Source organism: Tiliqua scincoides, chromosome 2, assembly GCF_035046505.1.
Source record: "Tiliqua scincoides isolate rTilSci1 chromosome 2, rTilSci1.hap2, whole genome shotgun sequence".
NCBI classification, from domain to species: domain Eukaryota; kingdom Metazoa; phylum Chordata; class Lepidosauria; order Squamata; family Scincidae; genus Tiliqua; species Tiliqua scincoides.
The window spans coordinates 134209445-134229228 of NC_089822.1; the positions used below are offsets into that span (position 1 = coordinate 134209445).

The following is a 19784-nucleotide window of genomic DNA, read 5'->3' on the forward strand; positions in this document are numbered from 1 at the left end:
GCAGATTTCCTACTTGCGTAGGTGAAGGTTGTGTCTCATTCTCTGCAGGTAGTCTGGGAACCTCAGCAAGAAGAAGATGGCAGGGCCTCAACACAGTCCTGTTATTCTACCTCACCTGCTGCTCCGCTGAAGCACACGACTCTTCTTCTCAGCCATTTCCCTCTGCCTCAGGGTTTCCAATTCCATCACATCGGTGTCCCGTTCCTTGGCTGAGCGAACCTGACCTGTTGCCGCCAGTTGCTCTGGATTCTGTGGGAACAAATCTTCAGTGCTTTCCCACAATCCAAGCAAAGCCCATTCAGCCCCCTGGAACTACATGTTCTAGCAGATGGTACTCCAGCACCGGCTGCATTAGAGGGACATGGCAGTCTCTCTTTTTGCCTCATCACTCACCAGTTTGAAGTCTTGCTCCAAGAACTGAGCAAAAGTAAATCTTACAGTAGTCATGCTAACTTAGACCAACAAACCTACAACTCTCTCCAACAGTGGCTAGCCAAATACCTGTGCCTCATACATTTAGCATTCTGGAGACAGGCATCTCATGCAGTTTTTCCTCAAAGCAGTAGCAACCAAAGGTATACTCCCACTGAACATGTTGGTCCCAATCACAGCTAGTCCTCAGATTACATGATCCAAGTGTGTTGCATCAAGCATTGCTTCAGAGAGGGGCAGTGAGCTGAAGGCAGCCCCCCTCCACCAGCCAATGAACACCTCCAGTTGGTACAATTTTCTTCTTGAGTGCTAGAGGAAATGGGGGTACCACCATTACCGCTTGCTTGCTCTTTATGCCCACTTGTCTGCAACTGAGAGGTCAGGGAGAGGCAATCACACTTCTTAGCTCCTCTTCAGCACCATCTCATTGCTCATCCTTTCATGGGGCTTTTTGGAAAATGAACAGGAGGAGCAGAGCATGCTTGGTCTTCCTGTTCATTTTTGGAAAAGCCCAGTCCAAGGATGAGCAAGAGTGATGATACTGCTGAAGAGGAGATAAGGAGTGGGGTCGAACTTCATTACTTCTCTTAGAAAATCTTACAACTTTTTCTCCACCAAGCCCTCCTTTTAAAAAATAATGTTAGGGGCCATCATTTTCTATCCCACCAAAAACATCTGCAGCTGCTCCCCTACAGCTGTCAGATATTAACCCAAGATAGAACTCTTGTTATCTTATACCAATACTCAACCTTCCTCCTTCTACAGCTGTAGAGCTTTGAATGCCTCAAAGTTCTTGGAGGGTCACTTTCCCCACATATATTGCATCCAATCCCTCCTCTTCAACTCCAGTTAGCAATCCAACGAGTCCTGGTGCAACCAGCTGCAGAAATCCACCAACCAAAGTTCTCAACCCAAAAAAGCTTGATGGCTTACCTCAGGGGTGCTCAACACGTCGATCCCGATCTATCGGTAGATCGCGAGGCAAAATGAGTTGATCGCGGAGCCCTTAGTCTAGTCTATAGACTAAGGGCTCTGCAATTGACTCATTTTGCCTTTAGCTGCTAAATGGTTGGGCTTGACTTTGCAGGACAGCCCTCACTAATCGATTGCAGAGCTCTAGCTAGACCTCTCCCAACCGGGCCATGTGGGAGCAGCGAGGTTGCTTCGGGGGCAGCAGGCAGGCTGCGGATTTCTGCCCTTCGCATCACCAGCTCAGGCTCTTGCGATGGCTCAGCTTCAGGCGCGCTTCTTCACCGATGACACGAGGTACGTGTGGGAAGAAGCCTGGCTGGGGCTGCAGTGCTAGCCACTTACACGGGAGTAAGCCCTGTTGGCTCTAATGGGGCTTTCTTCTGAGTAGACATGCCTAGGATGGGGCTCTGAGGCTGCAAGCTTGTCCACACTTTCCTGGGAGGAAGCCCCACTGGCTCTAATGGGGCTTACTTCTGAGTAGACATGCATAGGATGGGGCTCTGGCTTCGTGGAACTAAAACTGAGCCACATTCAATTCAGTCCCAATGGAACTGCGAGGTTGTTTTGTACCATCACTTCACACTTCCCTGGAGATGAATCCTTTGAACACAGATTTACTTCTGAGTAAACATGCAGAAAACTGTACTGTTAATCGCTTTTTTCCCCCTATAACTTTTTCTTTGTATACCCCTGTGCATCTGTTTGCTAAATGCAGACACTTTATGCATCTGATAAAATGGACTTTGGAGCCCAATCCCATGCATGTCTACTCAGAAGTACATCTCATTATAATCAATGGGACTTGCTCCCAGGAAAGTATGGATAGGATTGCAGCCCTACAACACAGTCCTATGCTTGTTCTACCCTGAATTAAATTCCATTATAGGCAATGGTGCTTACTCCCAGGTAAATGTGCATAGGATCAATCCTATGCCTGTCTACTCAGAAGTAAGTCCCATTATAGTCAATGGTTCTTACACCCAGGTAACTGTAGTGGAGCTAAACAAGGGTTGGGCTTGACTTTGCAGGGAAGGCTCGGAGCAGAACTTCAGTTGTGCCTTGGAGAACCTGAGGAGCGTCTCCAGAAGGGCTCAGGAGCAGCCCAGGACTGTCTGGAGGAGTTGCTTGGGGCCACTCAGAAGTGCCGCTGATGCAGGGTGGTGGCAGCCTCCGGCTGGGGAAGTTCAGCAGCAATTGAGAGATGCAGGTGCCCAAGGCTGCGGTCCTCTCCTCACTTACCCAGGAGTAAGCCCCATTGACTAGCATGGGACTTACTTCTGAGGAGACAGGCTTAGGCTTGGGCACACAAGCTGCAATCCTCTCCACACTTACCCGGGAGTAAGCCCCATTGACTAGCATGGAGCTTGCTTCTGAGGGGACATGCAAAAGATTGGGCTCTAAAGCAGGGGTGCTCAAACTTTCAACTTTAGGGATGCTGGACCTTTAACAAGTGTATAGAAGAGAGAATTTCAGCAGGTGCAACTTGTCATCCCACAGATGACAAGCTGCACCTGCTGAAATTCTCTCCTACACAATTTTAAAGGTTCAGGATCCCTAAAGTTGAAAGTTTGAGCACCCCTGCTCTAAAGCTCCTATCCACACTTACAGGAGAGTAGTCCCCATTGACTAGCATGGGACTTACTTCTGAGTAGACACCATAGGGTTGGGCTCTGAGGTTGCAATTCTGTCCACATTTACACAGGAGTAAGCCCCACTGACTATAATGGGATTTAAAAAAAAACTCTGGTAGATCTCCGGGCCTTGCTGGGTTTCAAAGTAGCTCTCCAGCCAAAAAAGTGTGAGCACCCCGGCTTACCTGGTCCCGAAACATAAGGGAGATGACTTCCAACACATGTAGGCTCCATTGTTGCTCACTCTGGGAGCTGGCCAAGAATTTGAGAAGGTCATCCATGCCACTAATATGCATAGCCCACAACACCCGGTCATGGATGTTGGCATCATCATCAACATTCTATGGGAGAAAGCAGATTAGATTGAGCACTAGGACTTCACTGGGATTCTCAACCTGAAGGACTCCAAAAGGCAATTATCTCAAAGGGAAAAGACTATTTATAGCCCCCAAGGGGTCTGCATACTCTCAAGGGTGTTCAAACAGCTTTCTAAGAAATACTGAGGTTCTCCAATAAGAAGGTTGGTAATGGCAGAAAACCTGCTGGCCATGATAGACGCCAAGTTCAGCTACACAACAGTAAGCACATTCACTTAAGTTTTCATAGCCCACACAAATCAAGTGACTGGGCTAGAATGTGATCGAGAATCCACTGCACACATTCCTCGGCAGATGGGCAAAGCCCCTTAGCAGACATATTGATAAGAGAAGGCGTGTTTTGGTGATAGAAGTTTGAAAATTGCTGCTCTCCATCCATGATATTTTAAGCAACCACCGATGACGTGGTAATATTTGGGACTTATCCAATGTCAGATTGTACCAAAAAAAGTTACTCAGATGCTCACTCCTTCACCCCTTCATAACATAGTCCTAGCTAATTATCCATCTGATTGCAACCAAATGCCCCATCCTTCACACAGGTACCTTTTCCTCATCAGGGTCAGCTGGAACATGCAGCACATTGCGCACCAGAAGCAGGATGCGCTCGATTAACAGGTTGTCCTCCTCCTGACGCTGTTCCCAGTCCTGGGGGTGGGAAGGAAGAAAGAGAATACCATCTAAGACCCCTCTAGGTGCACAGGAGAGTACTGGCTGGAGAACAGGCCTGTGCCAATTCCCACCCCAAACCCAGCCTTGCCCAGTGATTCCAAGTCCCCTTCCACAGCCAGTCCAAGTCCTTTGCCACTTCTTTTCTGATCCCCACTTAAATACCACATCTTTGGAGAATTTGGCTTGTGGCAGCGGCTTGGCATGGTACTCACAAGTTGCAGCAGATCATAAAGCTTCTCACTTAAAGCCCCAAAGATCTTCTCATTTGCAAAAGCCTATGAGTGGGAAAAAATGTATCAGAATCCTCTGAAGACAGAGCAATGCACACACCAGCCTGCCAACCCCTCTTCCAGCAGAACCACAAAGCAAGCAAGACAGACAGCCCACATTGACCTTTACACACTCTCCAGCAGAAGCCTATGCTCACCAAGTACGAGCCTCATATCACCCTCTGTCCCAGAAGGCTGCTGCCCTTCCTGCCCTTCCTGCCCTTCCAACACACCTGTATGTGTCAAAGCATTACAGCCAGATAGCTGTGTGCCTTAGCAGCATTTTTCATAAGACCACTTCCACACAGCATTTTCTGTATTCCTTGGGCCCAGTAATCCCAGGATGCATTGGAACAGGGGAGGAGGCAGCACTAGCTACTTACTTCTTTGTAAGCCTGAAGATAAGAGACAATTTGCAGGAAGTGATGGCGGAAGCTGGCATCCTGGGGGAGTTTGCCAAAGCACAGGAGAGCTGGCTGAGTTAGATTCACCATTAGCCTAGGAGAAGACACAAAGGCTGAGTCAGTTATTGTCATCTGTCCAAATCAAGCAGCAACCTGGAGTGACTATTTACGATGGGGGTAACTTGAGGAACCAAATGATTGCAAGATACTATGAAAATTGGTGCTACTTGTATTATTCTTTTCACAGTCCACAGAAGACGACAATTGTCACACCTGATAATAATAATAATAATAATAATAATAAAACTTTATTTTTATCCCGCCCTTCTCCCAAAAAGGGACCCACCTGATAATTAACGTATGAAGTTATCTTATACCAAATCAGACATTTGGTCCATCTAGCCCAGTACTATCTGTACTGACTGGAAGCAGCTCTCCAGGGTTTGAGGTGAGGGTCTTTTGCAGCCATACCTGAAGATGCCAGAGATTGGACTGGAACCTTCTTTATGCAATACGGATCCTCTACTACTGAGTGAGAGCCCCTCTCCATCAATTCAGTTCAAGCACTGTACCACCATATACTATTTTCTGCTTTTCTTCCTCCTCATGATAAAGGTTTCACACTGAAACAGGTTAATGGGCACTAGCTCTTCTCAACATTGACACATAATTGTCAATATGCAAATACAAAATACAATGCTTGGCGTTTATTAAAGCAACAAGATTCAATAAATGCCACGTTGCTTCTCCCTGACCCCAAGTTACCTGATAACAGCATCAAACAGTTGCTTTTCTTGGGGATACTGGATGAGGATGGGGATGAGGTCATTCTGTAAGATCTGGGCTGCCCCCAGCTGCTGGCGGATATCCCGAGTCTCATCTTCATGACGCAGGTAACGGATCAAATCCTTCACACTCTCTAAAGGGACAAAAAAGTAGAGATCTATGAAGAAAACGTACATGGAATTCCCTCTCACAATTTAAAAAAGTTTAACTAAAAATAGGTTTAAAAAATAGCTTTTGGACATTGTTTTAAGGTTATAAAATAAGCTGCTTTGTACTGTCAGTACAAGACCACCTACAGTGTGCGTATCACAACAACACACAATGCACTCCCAGAGAGTTTACTTTCAGTGAGGTACAGGCTTTTCTTTACATCTGTATCTCCAAATGAAGCGCTCTCTCTTTTCTGATAATGAATGGCATTCACTTGCTTACATAGAAGAAAATAAAGGAATTAACTTGGGATACCATTAGGGTGCATATTAAACCTGTTCTTGGTGACCCTTGTCGTTAGAAACCTATTTGCATAGTCTTTTCTTAGATTCCTTTTCTTAGTCACATTTGACTGCAACAAAAATGTTGCAACAGATTTTGTACTGTACTGAAAAGAACTATGGCTTGACGATTCAAGGGAGGACAAGTAGCTGAAGTCTCCCAATTTTCATAATTTAAAGTGATCCAAGTATCCTTCCTTAAAATTCCTCCTACTCCCTCCTTCATGTCTCAGCTGGTGCAGTCCAAGAGCCAGAGCTTTTGACACAAATTACTCCCAGTATACACTTTCTACCCTGGCTCACTCACCTAAGCAATCTGGTTCTTTGTGGTATATGTCACCCTCCAAGAAGCCCAGGGCACTGCACGTTGCCAAGAGTTCACAATTCATCATGTACAAGTCCATAAATTTCAGTCTTCAGTGAAAGAGGGGATCCTATGGGGAACAGAAGTACAATTAATTTGTTCAAGTGCCAAGATGCATTAACCCTGGTGGCTTTGGGGATCCTTGAGAAGGCCCAAGTTTTAGATCTGCTAATTCTGACAGGAAATACCAAGGATGGGGTTCTGAGAGTCAAAGTTCAGCTGTGATGAACTAAAGATGCTGGATTCTGCAAATTGGTCCTGACTGTTGCTCTCTGAAAGGCGGGAGGTTGCCACAACCTTAGTTAAGAGACTTTGGGCTCAATCCAAGTTTCTAGCACTGATGCAGCCATACCAACAGGGTATACAATGCATCCTGTAGTAGGGAGGCAGTCACTGAGGCCTCCTCAAGGTAAGGGCACAAATGTTCCCTTACTTCAGGGCTGCATTGCAGCTGCATCAGTGTTGGAAAATTGGATAGGATTGGGTCCTTCATCAGACTTTTCTGATGGGTAGGTGTGAAACTGCTGGGAAATGTACGTAGTTTTGTAAACAGCACTAGCTGCTACAAATTTCTTTTACTGCTGTTAAAGATAGTTTGCTATTAAGGACTGCTTTGTATTTCAAAATATCCGCTCATGTTGTACATTCATCTATCCACTGTTCGTGCAGTCTTTGTATACTTTTGTCATCCTATGGTTTTACCTGTCAGTGCTCATATATTTGCACTATTGAAACAGATTGATATTTCGATGAGCATATCCATTTGATGCATTGGGCAATGTCAGATAATCATCTCATTTTCCCCCCTCTTTGTCATGAGTGTGCATCTCTTTTTACTGGTCTGATGCTCACCCACTGGGATACAACAGGACTCAAATTAACAAGTTTTTCACAAAGAAAGAGAGTAGCTTGATTAAGCAAAAGAAATTTGCTTTATCTTTGCCACCCAAGCCTGCAAAATCCTTGGCACTTGGTTGCTAAGCCTTCTACAAGTCTGAGGCAAGTGCCAGGAATGTGAATATTTACAAAGACCTGGACGTGGATGGTATTTCAGAGTCAGATGCTGGTCTCTCAAAGGAATGAGGTGCTCCTCAACATCTGAAATATGATTCTAGTCCTGCTTCTATCTGTTAATTTGGGTTGTTGCTTTCCCCCCCTTTTCATTTTATACAGATGTGCAAGTACAACAGGGTTGTTAAATGGATTTTGTGTCCTAGAAATACCTGCTTCCAATATAAGCAGCAAGTAGGGCTGTAATCCTAAACATCTGTACAAAAGCACAAATCCCACTGAACACAGGAACTTAGTTCCAAGTAAAGTCACACATTCACACAACATGGTAGTGCAAGCCAGCTTCTTCTATGAAGACTCTTCCATTCACTAGTTTCCAAACTTGCAACAGTGGGAAAACTCACTGCTCACAAGCACCACAAGCAGCAAGACGTGCGTGTCATGAATATGTACATGTTAGGCCTAGCTTAGCATGCGAAGGCTGAACCACACTAAATCAGTAAAGGAGAAGTGGCCAGCAGTTCCTAGCTGCAAGAATATGAGTAAACAAACACAAAGATTGTTGTCTCTCCTTTGCTGGCCAGAAAGGACAGACAACAAAAATTACAACCCATTGGAATGTTTAACACCTCAGTAGACTGAGGGGCGCCTGAGCAAGCAGAATAGAATGCAGCTATGGATCTCCAGTTGGGAGGGGTAAGAACTAGGAGGGCAACCAGACCCACTCTGAGAAGGTTCTGTCCTCAAAAGTTTCTGATTGGACAGTCTAAATAAGTATGAAGTCCCCTCAGTACTATTAAGGCAAGGTGACCTTCACATATGCAGAGTACTAATTAGCTTGTTTTTGAGTTAGAAAGTAGAAAGGTCACACGAAACTACTGAAGCCTTATTACACATTAACAAGTGCTAGCCAGTCACAAAAGGAAAGGTCAGAGCCCTCAATACCAATATACTCAAAGTAACTAGTCATAATACGAGTTATATAGAATTATATGGTAAAATTGTTAAAAGGAAGTTGGATAGACTTTGGTTCACACAGGTTTGTAGGAAGGGTTTGAAAGGAATATATATCAATAAATGGGTTGGAAGTTCTGCCAAATTAAGTTCTTCACACCCATGTTTAAATGTTTGTGTGTTCTCTCTAATAGGGATAGTATGAAAACATATTTTCTCAAAGAGGTCCCTAATTAAATTAATAAATGTGAGTAGGGGTCAGTGTTGGATAGAATAATGTTACAGTGAACCCTACTGGTTTTGGAAACTTTCGGAAATTGTGTAATTTTGGCAAAGTTTTAAGATGAAACCCCACCTGTATGTAAATAAGAGCCAATCAGTGGTTTTGCTCACTTGTTGCCCACCTACTTTCCATCTTGTATGTAAATGGTATTTTATCTATGTTCTATTAAAAATGAGCCCCATTTATGATGTCAAACCTTCAGCAAATGAGATGTCTAGATTTTCAGACAAAGGATTGTGTAATATAAAAGTTAAAGACCACCGTTCAGACAGGGCCCAGGATCTGGACATGAGTCCCGTGGACCAATTGTATACAATTCAATAAAAGCCTGTGAACCTTCATCCTTGTGTACTGAGTCATTCGAGTTGCTTATTTGAGTGGCTATTTGGCCTTGTAACACTATTAGCATAAAAAGTATAATAATGAGTGCCCCAAGGGGTGTGTCTGGGCCCTTCTTGCACAGAGCTTTTGGGTGCAACATCCTGCAGGCTCCATTGTCTACCATGGGCATCTGGCCTCACAGGTAGCCTGGAGCTAAAAGATCTATAAGAGTAACTGACCCAGATGAGAGATAGGGATTAATAGAGATAGCCAGTTGGCTTTATTATTTTATTGCTGATGTGTTTCCTAGATGTTTATGCCTCTAGCATTTGCTGCCTTATGTAACCTTATGTACTTAATAAACTAAAATCTCTTTTACCAAGTTGTTTCATTGTGTGTTCGGGACAAAGGTTCAGAACCCTGCCTAGCCATTCAGTGCTCATTGAGGTCTAGTAACTTGGGGACTGAAGCTTTAATTGGAGAAAGAGCTCAGTGCCTGCAAGGGATAGAGTTAAGCCTAGAGGGAGGCACTGGCATATACAGGGTGGTGGCAGTACTACTGAATAGGGGGGACTTGAGGGCTTTAGGGTTCGAGAACCAAGAACTCTGAGCACCCCAAACCCCCCTAAGTTTACAACAGTGTGTTCATAAGTGAGTTGATAAGCCCAGTTCATTACTTGAGTTCCCTTGGAGGGAGGGTGGACACAACTGTGATGAAGAACAACTAATGAGAAGCATTGTGTCAAAATATGACAGGTCTGCCTCTGGCAATTCAACCATGGTGGCTCATTCTGCAAATCATTGCCTGATGCCAACTGCTGAACTGATGCCTTCTGATGAACCCACATGTGCACCAGCCATGTGAATGTGTGAGACCTCCATTGATATTCCCTTGATCATTACATCCCACACTGATACCTGCCACAATCAAGTTGGAAGGGGGACAAGGAATCAAACTCAACAAAAGCTTTTAGTTCAGCTTGAACACTCTCTCTCTCAACGTAATACATACACATCATTTGTTAGTTACTACATCAATGGAATGTGAAAAATTTGGCAACCCAGCATACATAATCAAGTCCATTTGCCCTCTCTCCTAATAATCTGAAAAGTTCTCCACTGTTAGATGACTCCCCACCCCCCAAAGTACCCTAATAGCTCATAAATTAGAACTTGTGAGCGGTCCAACACCCATTCTATTCTTATGCTTTTGACAAGCTTCAGACACTGAAATCCACGAATATGGTAATTAGTGCCAACCAGAAATTCAATACTGGCCAACCAGCAGGGAAGGTTTCCAGGTATACTCCGTCACAGAATGACAGTTTTCTAAAAGCTGCCGGCAATTCAGAGAGTGCCTCTGCAAAAGGTTGCACTAGGAAATAGCAACAGTCTCATGAAATAGAGAGGAGGGGCTGCTAAACACCCCACACTTGCAGCTCCTAACCTGTTAAAAAAAAAACCCCTTCCCAGGCAGCAGATGAGAAAGAAATGCACTTACAATATTTTGTCTCTATGAAGCATGAAGCAAAAAGTGGAGGCTCACTAACCACTTGGAAAGAAAAAAAGATCACTTCTAAGCCCAACAAGATTTGTGGACCTCTGGACTCGGGTACTGTACATTTGTTGAACACACTGAAGTAAACTGAACTCACAGCGTCATGACCAACATGAGTCTCCCACGGGGAAACAAACTTCTTCAGTGGCGTGTCCAGACACATACTGCCAATAAAAGCAGAAGCTGAGCTTCCACACAAAGATCAGACACTGCCAGAACATCTAAAATCAGCTAATCAACATAGACCCTGAACCTAAATTTCTCCAGCAGGCAAGAAGTGTCCGTCTTAAACCCAGGATAGAGTTAAAATGCTAAGCAAGGACAATACAGAACCAAGTGGTCTCCCACAGCCTGAAGCAGAAAGCAAGAGCACAGTGAACAAAAAAAAGAAAAAAAGAAATGCTCCTGAGCTACAGTCTAGAATGCCAGTCTTTTGCTACATCGTTCACTTTACCAGCAAATCCTTCTAGCTTGCAAACCTTCATGCAGCAAACTCCTCAGACAAAAATGCAGCTGGACTCTTTCCAAAAATCTTGGCAGCTGTGAGAGAAGCTGTTGGGAATGACAGGTCTGCTCACAGCTGGCAAACTCTTCCACGAAAGAAAGAGAGAGGGAGAGAACAGACTTGTTTCCCCTCCCACTCTCCAACACCCCCTCTGCTTTTTCACACATATTCCAGGAAGATGGCACATCATATAACCTGGTTTATGTAACTGGTCCACTTACCCAGAGCACTGCAGGATTCTAACCTACTTTCCAAACTCTAGGAGGCTATTATAACCCAGGTCACTAAGCAGTCAGGGGGAGGAAGAGGTATTTAGGAGCCCCAAGCCTCCTGCAATCACAAAACCCATGCTCAAACACATTCAAAATACAGGTCGTTCAATTTATTAACAGTATTTTATTATTAACAGTTTAGAGATTCATTTTCTTCAGAAAGAACACAGTGAATGTAGTACCGCAGAAAACAGCAAGGAAAGACCACCCAGCCCTCATCAAAATCCCTATGCAGATACTAAAGTTTGTACTAAAACAACAAACTGGTTCAGAAGTAACTGCACCATAGCTACTAGGAAGGGTAGATTCAGAATTGTACCACAGAATCACGTCAACTGCGCATGTAGCCCCAGCAATGTCCACTCTAAACATTGGCTTGGTTCTGATGCAACAGAAAACCATGGTTTCCTGCTACATTAGCAAGCTATGGACTCACGCCCTCCCCCTCTCATCTCCCACATGAGTGAAGATGAGAAGAGAGGTGGAAGTTTTTACATCAAACCAGCTCTGTCTGAACTAGGCCAGTATGTGGAAGTAAATCCCAAATCCCCTCAGAGTCTGAGCTCAACAGGGAGCTACCACCAACTCTGGTTCGCTTACAAGCATACCTGTTGTGGTACTTGTTTCCAAATACATGTTTGATCTCATTCATACATTACATTTACAAGTATATGCTTTCAAAAGTAGTTGTTGATCTAGTTCTAGAAAATACGCTGTGCAGGAAATACACGGATCCATAGGCCACAGAAGGATCACAGGGAGAAATTTATAGGGGAAGACACCATACTCAATTGCATAGGGGGAGAAACTAAAATCCTGTAATATTCTAACGCCCAATTCACCATGGAGAACACCACAGAGTGTACACCTTGATCAAGAAGGGGAGATTTGCAACTGACCAAGAGTTGGCACACTTACCTGGGTTCAGGGGAGCAGTCTAACAACTGCCTCTTTCAAGGTGTCTGGCACTGTTCTGTGAGATATTTACTAATTCCAGGATCAAATCAGTTAGTCATCCCACCCACAGATTGCCATCAAGCCACCCAGTGGGAAACACAAGATATAAGCTTATAACCTGTATCACATGTAGGACCACAGAACCTTTTCGGACAACCCCATTGCTTTCATGGCAGAAATGAACTGTTAAGCACCACCAAATAAAGGGGTCACAGAGTGCATCAACATGCACACCAAGATCTCCTTGAGTGGTGTAGCTCAGTTGTTCCAAGACAAAAAACTGGAGAGTCCTCAATATCAGAGCCAAGACCAAGCAGGCAATGGGGAGGTCAGTCCAGAATTCTGTCAGTGGTTATGTCCTGAGCATCCAATTCAAAAAGGAATGAACTTTCAAAGTTGGGTTTCTGCTGGGTAGAGAAGACAGAGGAGGAGATGAAACTTCTACAGCTCACAGCAATCTGACTGCCAAATATATGCTGGTATCAAAATAAGCCAGGAGGACAAAAGGAGATGTTGTAATTGATCCTGATGAATCATTCCCCATTTAGACATTCTTATATTTTCTTCTTAGAACAATTACTGTACATCATTACAACTTAATTCTGAGTTTAATTTTTAACAACCGTAGGCTGCAATCCTATCCATATTTACTCAGAAGGAAATCTCATTGACTATCATTGTTAAAAGCATATATATAGTAGTCTGCTAAAAGTACAGTTCTGTAACATTTCCTCAAATGTAGTCACATACCAATATATTAAAAATAAAATATTGAAATGAATGGGAACCCACCTGAAATTGGCACACAACCCACCTAGTGGGTCTCAACCCATAGTTTGAGAAACACTGCTATAGACTATCCCAGAAAGGATTACAAAAGCAAAGAGAAAGATAGTCAGATAAATATAGTGAACCACTACACATCACAAAAACTCACAATATAAGACAATTTAAAGTAGCTGCCAACTAGCCAGGCATTCCAAGGCCTCGGTCCTAGTTCATAGGAAGCCAGGAAGATTCTGCCACTGAAGTACCAATGTAATGTGACCAATGTTAAAGTAACTGAACCATGAACCAGGAGTCTCCAATACAGTTCTTGCCTTGTTACTGTATGACTTTAGGTTAAATGCCGAGAGAGAGAGAGAGAGAGAGAGAGAGAGAGAGAGAGAGAGAGAGAGAGAGAGAGAGCGCGAGCTTCAAACTGGTACTCAAAAACTGAATTTTATTAGTGACATTGTACATACCTAAAACATATTTCGTCACAGAGGCAGAGTATGGATGTCATGTAGAATCATGGTTAATCCTGGCTCCACACAACATTCCCACATCTCAGGATATTGCATAAGAATGATAGTTCCACTCATGATTTAAAGCAGCAATTGTCAACCTTTTTCATCTCATTGCACACCGACAAAGCACTAAAATTGTCAAGACAATTTTTTGCATACCAAAATTTTTTTGACAATTGTTCACATCCTCCATTGGCCCTACTAATCAATGACCTTTCCCCAAATTCCTGTGGCACACCTGTGGACCACTTACAGCACACCAATGTGCCATGGCACAGTGGTTGAAAATGGCTGATTTAAAGTGTGATTTGCTGGGTTTATATGTTACAGCAAATCTTAGTTTGTTTTAAACTATAGTCATGCACTAAAGGAAGAGGAGAGAATGGCTGCCCAAGGCTCAGGAACATGACACAGATCTAGGATTAAACCATAATTTGAACCTGGCACCTTGAACCCAACATCTTCAAACTTAGGCAAGGCACTGGTCTCAAAGCCTTACCTGTTCATGCGGTTAAACAGTGAAAATATTGACCTACTTTAAAGGGCTAAATTACTAAGGTAATGGACATGAGCTACTCTGAATCCTCTAAATTTCTGTACTATAAAAAAAACCTTATCATGATTAATTACTGCCATGATGTGATAACTGTAATGCAAGGAAAAAGGCCACTCTTAGTTTTAGTCAAAGATAAGCCAGGGTGAATGTGTGTCTTCCTGCCCCTCCCCTCCAGTACCTGGAACTCAGTTCCATTAAGGCTCCTGATTAAACACAGTTCTGTTCACTAGGAAATGAATGGCCCAGAGAAGCACCTATCAGAAGAAGCACAGTAGAGTTACATAACAGACCTCATTCTTGCCCAGCCTCCTGTCAACACTATTGTGTGCTAACAAAAACGAATGAATGAAAGGAGTAGGTCAAGAAAGCACCAACCCACACGATAATATTTTCAGATTAGCTTTTTCTAGGCTAGAAAGACACATCAGCTGTGCAAAGGAGTTGGGTGAGGTTGCCTAAGAGCATCCACCATTCTAGCCAGGTGTGGCAGGCTCACACTTCTCCCCAAACTCTGTATATGTGGCTGTAGACCAATGCTGATGATGGGAAGGGCTAGAATAGAACTTCAGGAGCACATGATTGGTGGTGGATGGGGACGGGAGGCCCTCAGTATTAATCTGCACACTGTTTTAAAACACTGAAGAAGAGGGTTTGTGTGTTTTGTTCTACAGTGTATTCCACAGCTAGACTCACACCACCACTGGCCTGGGTATTTATCATGTTCTCAGAAGTCAAACCAAGCATTTCAAGGGGGCTTAAGAATGACACATCCACCCCAAAAAGGGATTTCTAGATTTTTTTTTTACCTTGACTGTTAATTGTATTGTATAGGGGAGGCCCTCATTTCACCATATAAATTTTAAGAATGAACACTACAGAAATTATTCCCAAGATGCCCACCAGGAGGACCATTCATCTTTGCACACGCTGTGAACAAAATTAAAACTGAAGAGTGCGCAGTCCCCTGTATGAATACACACACAACAAATAAATGAGAGTTGTCAACTATGACAAGCTGTTAAATGTCAGGCATACACCTCTTTATGGTTCTTGTATCCAACTACCACTCAAATCCCTTATTTCTTTGGCTGCCAGCCATGGACAGAGGTGTTTGTTTTTGATGATAATTAAATAAAACACAAAACACCAATTTTTTGAACACTTCTATCCATAGGTAATAAGGAACACTGGAATTGCGTATTCAGTTGTGAATAAAAACACAAAACGCCCCATTTTGTACTTTAATTCAACAAATTTAAAAAAAAACAAAAAAACCACACCATTTTCCAAACACATCTTGTCAGGGATGTAATAATAGGGGAATAGAAACAAAAAGTACATCCTTCTGAATTCTAAAATGGCATGCACATGAGGAAGATACGGTATTTTCTTCTCCACAATTTTTTGGGAAACAGAGAAGCATTAACTCACAACATCTACTTGATAAGCAGTATCTGTGGGCTTTCTCCACTTTCAAATAATTGTTCAGGAAAGTAATGCAGCTGGTGCACAGTCAAACATAACCAGAAGTACTAAGACAAAGAAATAAGACCTACATGTGCACAATAAAACATTGTTTCTATCACTGTACAACACTTACCAGAGTGTTACTGGGCAAAGTTGCAGGAGTTTTGAGTTTTTACTCAGATGGTCTTTCATTTTAGGGAGTATGAGACTGCCTTCTCTGCATCCTGGAGCATGAATCTGAATGGGGAAGGGGCAGAGCTAGACCCTCAACATTTAATTCGCACTCAGACCATTTCTAACAACTCACGTCTGCCAACAAAAAGTCCTTTGAATCCAGATTTCCTGTTGCGTAATTCACATTGTTCCTATGATCTACCTTGTTACTTGGGACACCCCAACAGTCACTGTACCATCCTAGCACACATTTGTTAGATGTCACCTGTGAAAGACTACATACAATGTGGAGGGATCACTTGCAAAAATGAATAATGAAGTGGAGATGTGTGAGCCAACTAGATCTAAAGATTGATCTAAAACTAGATTGCATCTAAATATTGCTAGATATGCAAGCAATATTTAGTCGTGTGTAATTTGCATAATTTACTTATCAGTTTTATGAGGCATGTCAGATTATAGTGAATTCATGATCTCTTTTGCTGTCCATTTTCAAAATTTCTCTCTTGTAAACCACAAACTTAAAAATTGAAGTTGGGCTTAAACCAAAGCAGCAATTGTCATGAGCCCAGCAGCTGGGTGACAAATGACACTGCTGTCTCTGCCCCCAATGACACCTCCCCCCATCTGTTTGCTGCTACACACATAGTCTTTCCTCTGTGTGTTTCACCATAAAAATACCATCCAGCACTACAATCACAGACTTGCACTTGCTTTTGCTCTCTCACTCCAGGCATTTTAACAGGTTGTGAAAAGCATTCAGCTTACAATGCTGGGGGTGGGGATGAGTCATCCAGGCACAAGCTGCTCAGAAGAACATTGGCGGGAAGTAGATCTGCACGTCCATCAGATTGCAAACTATGCCTGTTTTTACAGTGCAGACTGGATGACACTGAACAAATGCTGCCCAGTCCTCTAAATAAACCCAGAAACCAACAGAGGAAATTTGACAGTCACAGGTTTAACTGCAATCATATACACACAGAACAACTCTCATGTTTACACAGTCATCGAGACCAATTAAGTGTGCAGTAACTAAGGCTGCAGTTAGTAGCCAGAAGAGATGCAGAGAAATCAATTTTCCTTTGCCTAGCATGCTTCTTTTCCTATAAATGTGCGTTTACTCTTCCATTCCAGTCTTTGATCTGAATTTAAAGGGGCAGTAACTGGGGGCAATTGCTAATTGTCCCACCTTCCAAGGGTTGATCCCAAACAGCCATTCATTCATTGGCACTCTAATTTGGTTGTGGTGCTCGAAAACTTGAGCCTGGGGAGTGAAGGAGGGAGCGCACCACTTCATGCAGTCATCACTCTCTTCCAATGCACTAGCAGCACCACCACCCAGGCTCTTCCTGCGAGCATGCTGTGCTTGGGAGGAGACGGAATTAAGACTACAATCCTGTTCACACTTACATGGGGGTAAGCCCCATTGACTATCAAGAGACTTACTTCTGAGTAGACATGCATAGGCTTGAGCTCTAAGGCTACAATCGTATCCATACTTACATGGGAGTAAGTCCAATTGACTATAAAGGGAGTTACTTCTGAGTAGACATGCCATGACTGGAATCTAAATTAGCAAGAGCCGCAGAGGGGCTGCAATTAAAAGAGCAATTGACACAGTAGAGGTGTCCAAAAGGCTGGATGGAGTAAGCTGCAAGAAAGAAGGGCATGTTTCATTCACACTCCATTCAGTCTGCACCCCAGGCTTATTGCAAGTGTGAATGAATGGGGAGAAAGGCACTTGACACCAGGGAGAGTAGACTGTGCACACTAAGTGGAGAGCGGTAGGAGGCAGCCTAGAAGCTTTCCAAGCCTCAGGAGCTGCTTCCCTTCTCCCCTTCACCTTGCCCCACCGATGCATAAAAGCAACAGGTAGAACCAGTTCCATGTGCTCTCCTGGACCACTGCTCGGAGGCACGGGCTCACATGGTGGGGCCGCACGGCAGGGGAACCAGAGTCCAAGGAAAGGATGCTCCTGGGAGATGCCAGGCAGCAGCATGTGACATAACCAACCAGCCACCCATTCCCTAGAGAGGGCTGCTAGGGTGTGTGTTGCCTGGTTTTTTTAATGCTCCAGGAACGGGCAAGGGAAGCGTGACTGGCTCTTCTATCTCTGGAGGAAAAGCATGTGCTGGGCCCACGTGAACCTCTCAAAACATCAGGGTAAGCAAGGTGACAGAAACTGATTGGCAATTGAACATTATAGTGCACTCTCATACAGGGGTGCTGGGGGAAGTATGCACACAGTTCCTGCAGATGTGAAGGGGGGAGAGAATCTCAGCTCAAGCTCCCTTTCTCAGGTGTACACTGCTAACCCGAGTTCAGAAAAGCATCCAGCATCTCCATCACTTCACAACTGAAGCATAATGCACCATAATTAAAAACCCCTTTCTGCCCAGCCCACAGGGGTACACATTTGGGCCCTGTTGCATATATGCAATGTTGGACAGAAAGGGCTTAACAGTGTGCATTTCTCTCAAAAGGGTACACCTTAACAGTGGAAACCTCTGCAGATTTACTCAGAAGTAAATCCCACCAAGTCCAATGTCGCTCCCAAGTAAGCATGCACAAGATTGCTTAATCTGTTATCAGTGGAGAAGTGTCTCCTCTGTCCCGTTTGGAGTCTGGCCAAAACTAGCACAGCACACCATTCTCATTTTAAACTTATAAAAATATACAACCCAGTTTGTATTACAAGTTTCACACTATTCTCACAACTGACACCTTAGTACAACAAACTCACTTTGGCTGCACTTTGGCTGATTGTTTAACTGATCTTAAGGTTGAGATTGAGATTTTTTGAGTTTCCACCACCTTGCTTGACCACACAGAATTTTATAGCACAGCATTTGTAAGCTTATACAAAAGGTTTATCCATTGCATAGTTTTGGGAAGTGTGTGGCGCGTGGCGTGAATGCATTTTAAGGCTGAGCAGCAGAGAAACTACCACTTCCCCCATTCTTCCTGTCATCTTGGATGGGACCCTGCTTCCCCCCACCCCCCCAAAAAAACAGTGAAAACTGTCCTTCAACTCCCCTTTTCTTCCCTGGAGTGAGACCCTCACACCTGCGATCCACAGAGAATGAACCTACACAGTTTCTACCACAGTCTTGGGGATGGACAACTTCACCTCTCCACATTTTCATATGGGATGTCTGAACAGGCTCTGACCTTACTGCTCTTCCACTCAGTATCCAGTCCACCAGGCACTGCATCTTCCAAGGTGGGAGTGTGCATGTCACTTGCTCTCCCAGATCTCGAGCTGGATCTTAGGCAGTACACCGCCTAGATCTTGGCTTTTGTCTGCAACACAAAGCCCTGAGGTCTCACCAAAAGGATTGGATGGTGGGTGCTCTCTTTCCTCCATCCTGATACTCATTTTTGAGTTCATGGTGGGGATGCCTTCTTAGGAAACTGGCCATTTGTGTCCCCCAGTGGTTAATTATGTTGTTTTCCCAGGAAGCACACACCTTGGAGTAAACAGACATGCCCTGCTTCCTTTTCCAATCTTTGAGCTTTAAATTCACCTCTGCCTCTCAGATAGATATTTTTTCACATTCATACAGTTGAACTTTAAATGACTCAGCAGGTAGCACTTAGTTTAACCCCATTAAGCTGTGATGTAGAGGCAATCAGAATCAACCTACTGTTGCACCTCCTCGCCTTCACCTCAATAGTCACCTGGTGCTGGCAGAGGAGCCACTGGAAGATGAAAGCCATCCTGTGAAATTTAGGGATGTTCCTGCAGGCAATTCTGCAAAGGAGAATTTCTCCTAGTTATTCTTGGGTCACCAACACTTCTAGGGGCTAATTCTTTGCAGCTGGAAAATCTCTGGCTAGTAAACCTCTCTCACTACAGGCAGGGTGTACCACACAAGGAAGAGGTTGATGAGCAAGTTGCCAGTGGGACCTCTCCTTGCAGGAGCTGCTATTCCCCTTGCAACAGGGTTCTCTCTTCATGGGTGCTGCTCCACTTGCTTACCCCCTTGTGTCAAGTGCAAAGCAATCAGCCAGTTTGTGAACCGCTGCCATGGAC

At 43.9% G+C, this 19784-nt stretch overlaps 1 protein-coding gene across 1 annotated transcript in view; it reads right to left on the reverse strand.

The window, feature by feature from the left end:
* TIMELESS (timeless circadian regulator) overlaps positions 1-11046 on the reverse strand; it is a 45841-nt gene extending 34795 nt beyond the window's left edge. Inside the window, exons 1-8 of the mRNA XM_066615035.1 lie at positions 10980-11046; positions 6342-6468; positions 5523-5676; positions 4737-4851; positions 4297-4359; positions 3959-4060; positions 3221-3376; positions 116-249 (exon numbers count right to left, since the gene is read on the reverse strand). Coding sequence (XP_066471132.1) covers positions 116-249; positions 3221-3376; positions 3959-4060; positions 4297-4359; positions 4737-4851; positions 5523-5676; positions 6342-6438 — 821 coding nt within the window. The 5' untranslated portion in view covers positions 6439-6468; positions 10980-11046. The remainder of the gene's footprint in view (positions 1-115; positions 250-3220; positions 3377-3958; positions 4061-4296; positions 4360-4736; positions 4852-5522; positions 5677-6341; positions 6469-10979) is intronic.
* Between the last annotated feature and the right edge of the window lie 8738 nt (positions 11047-19784).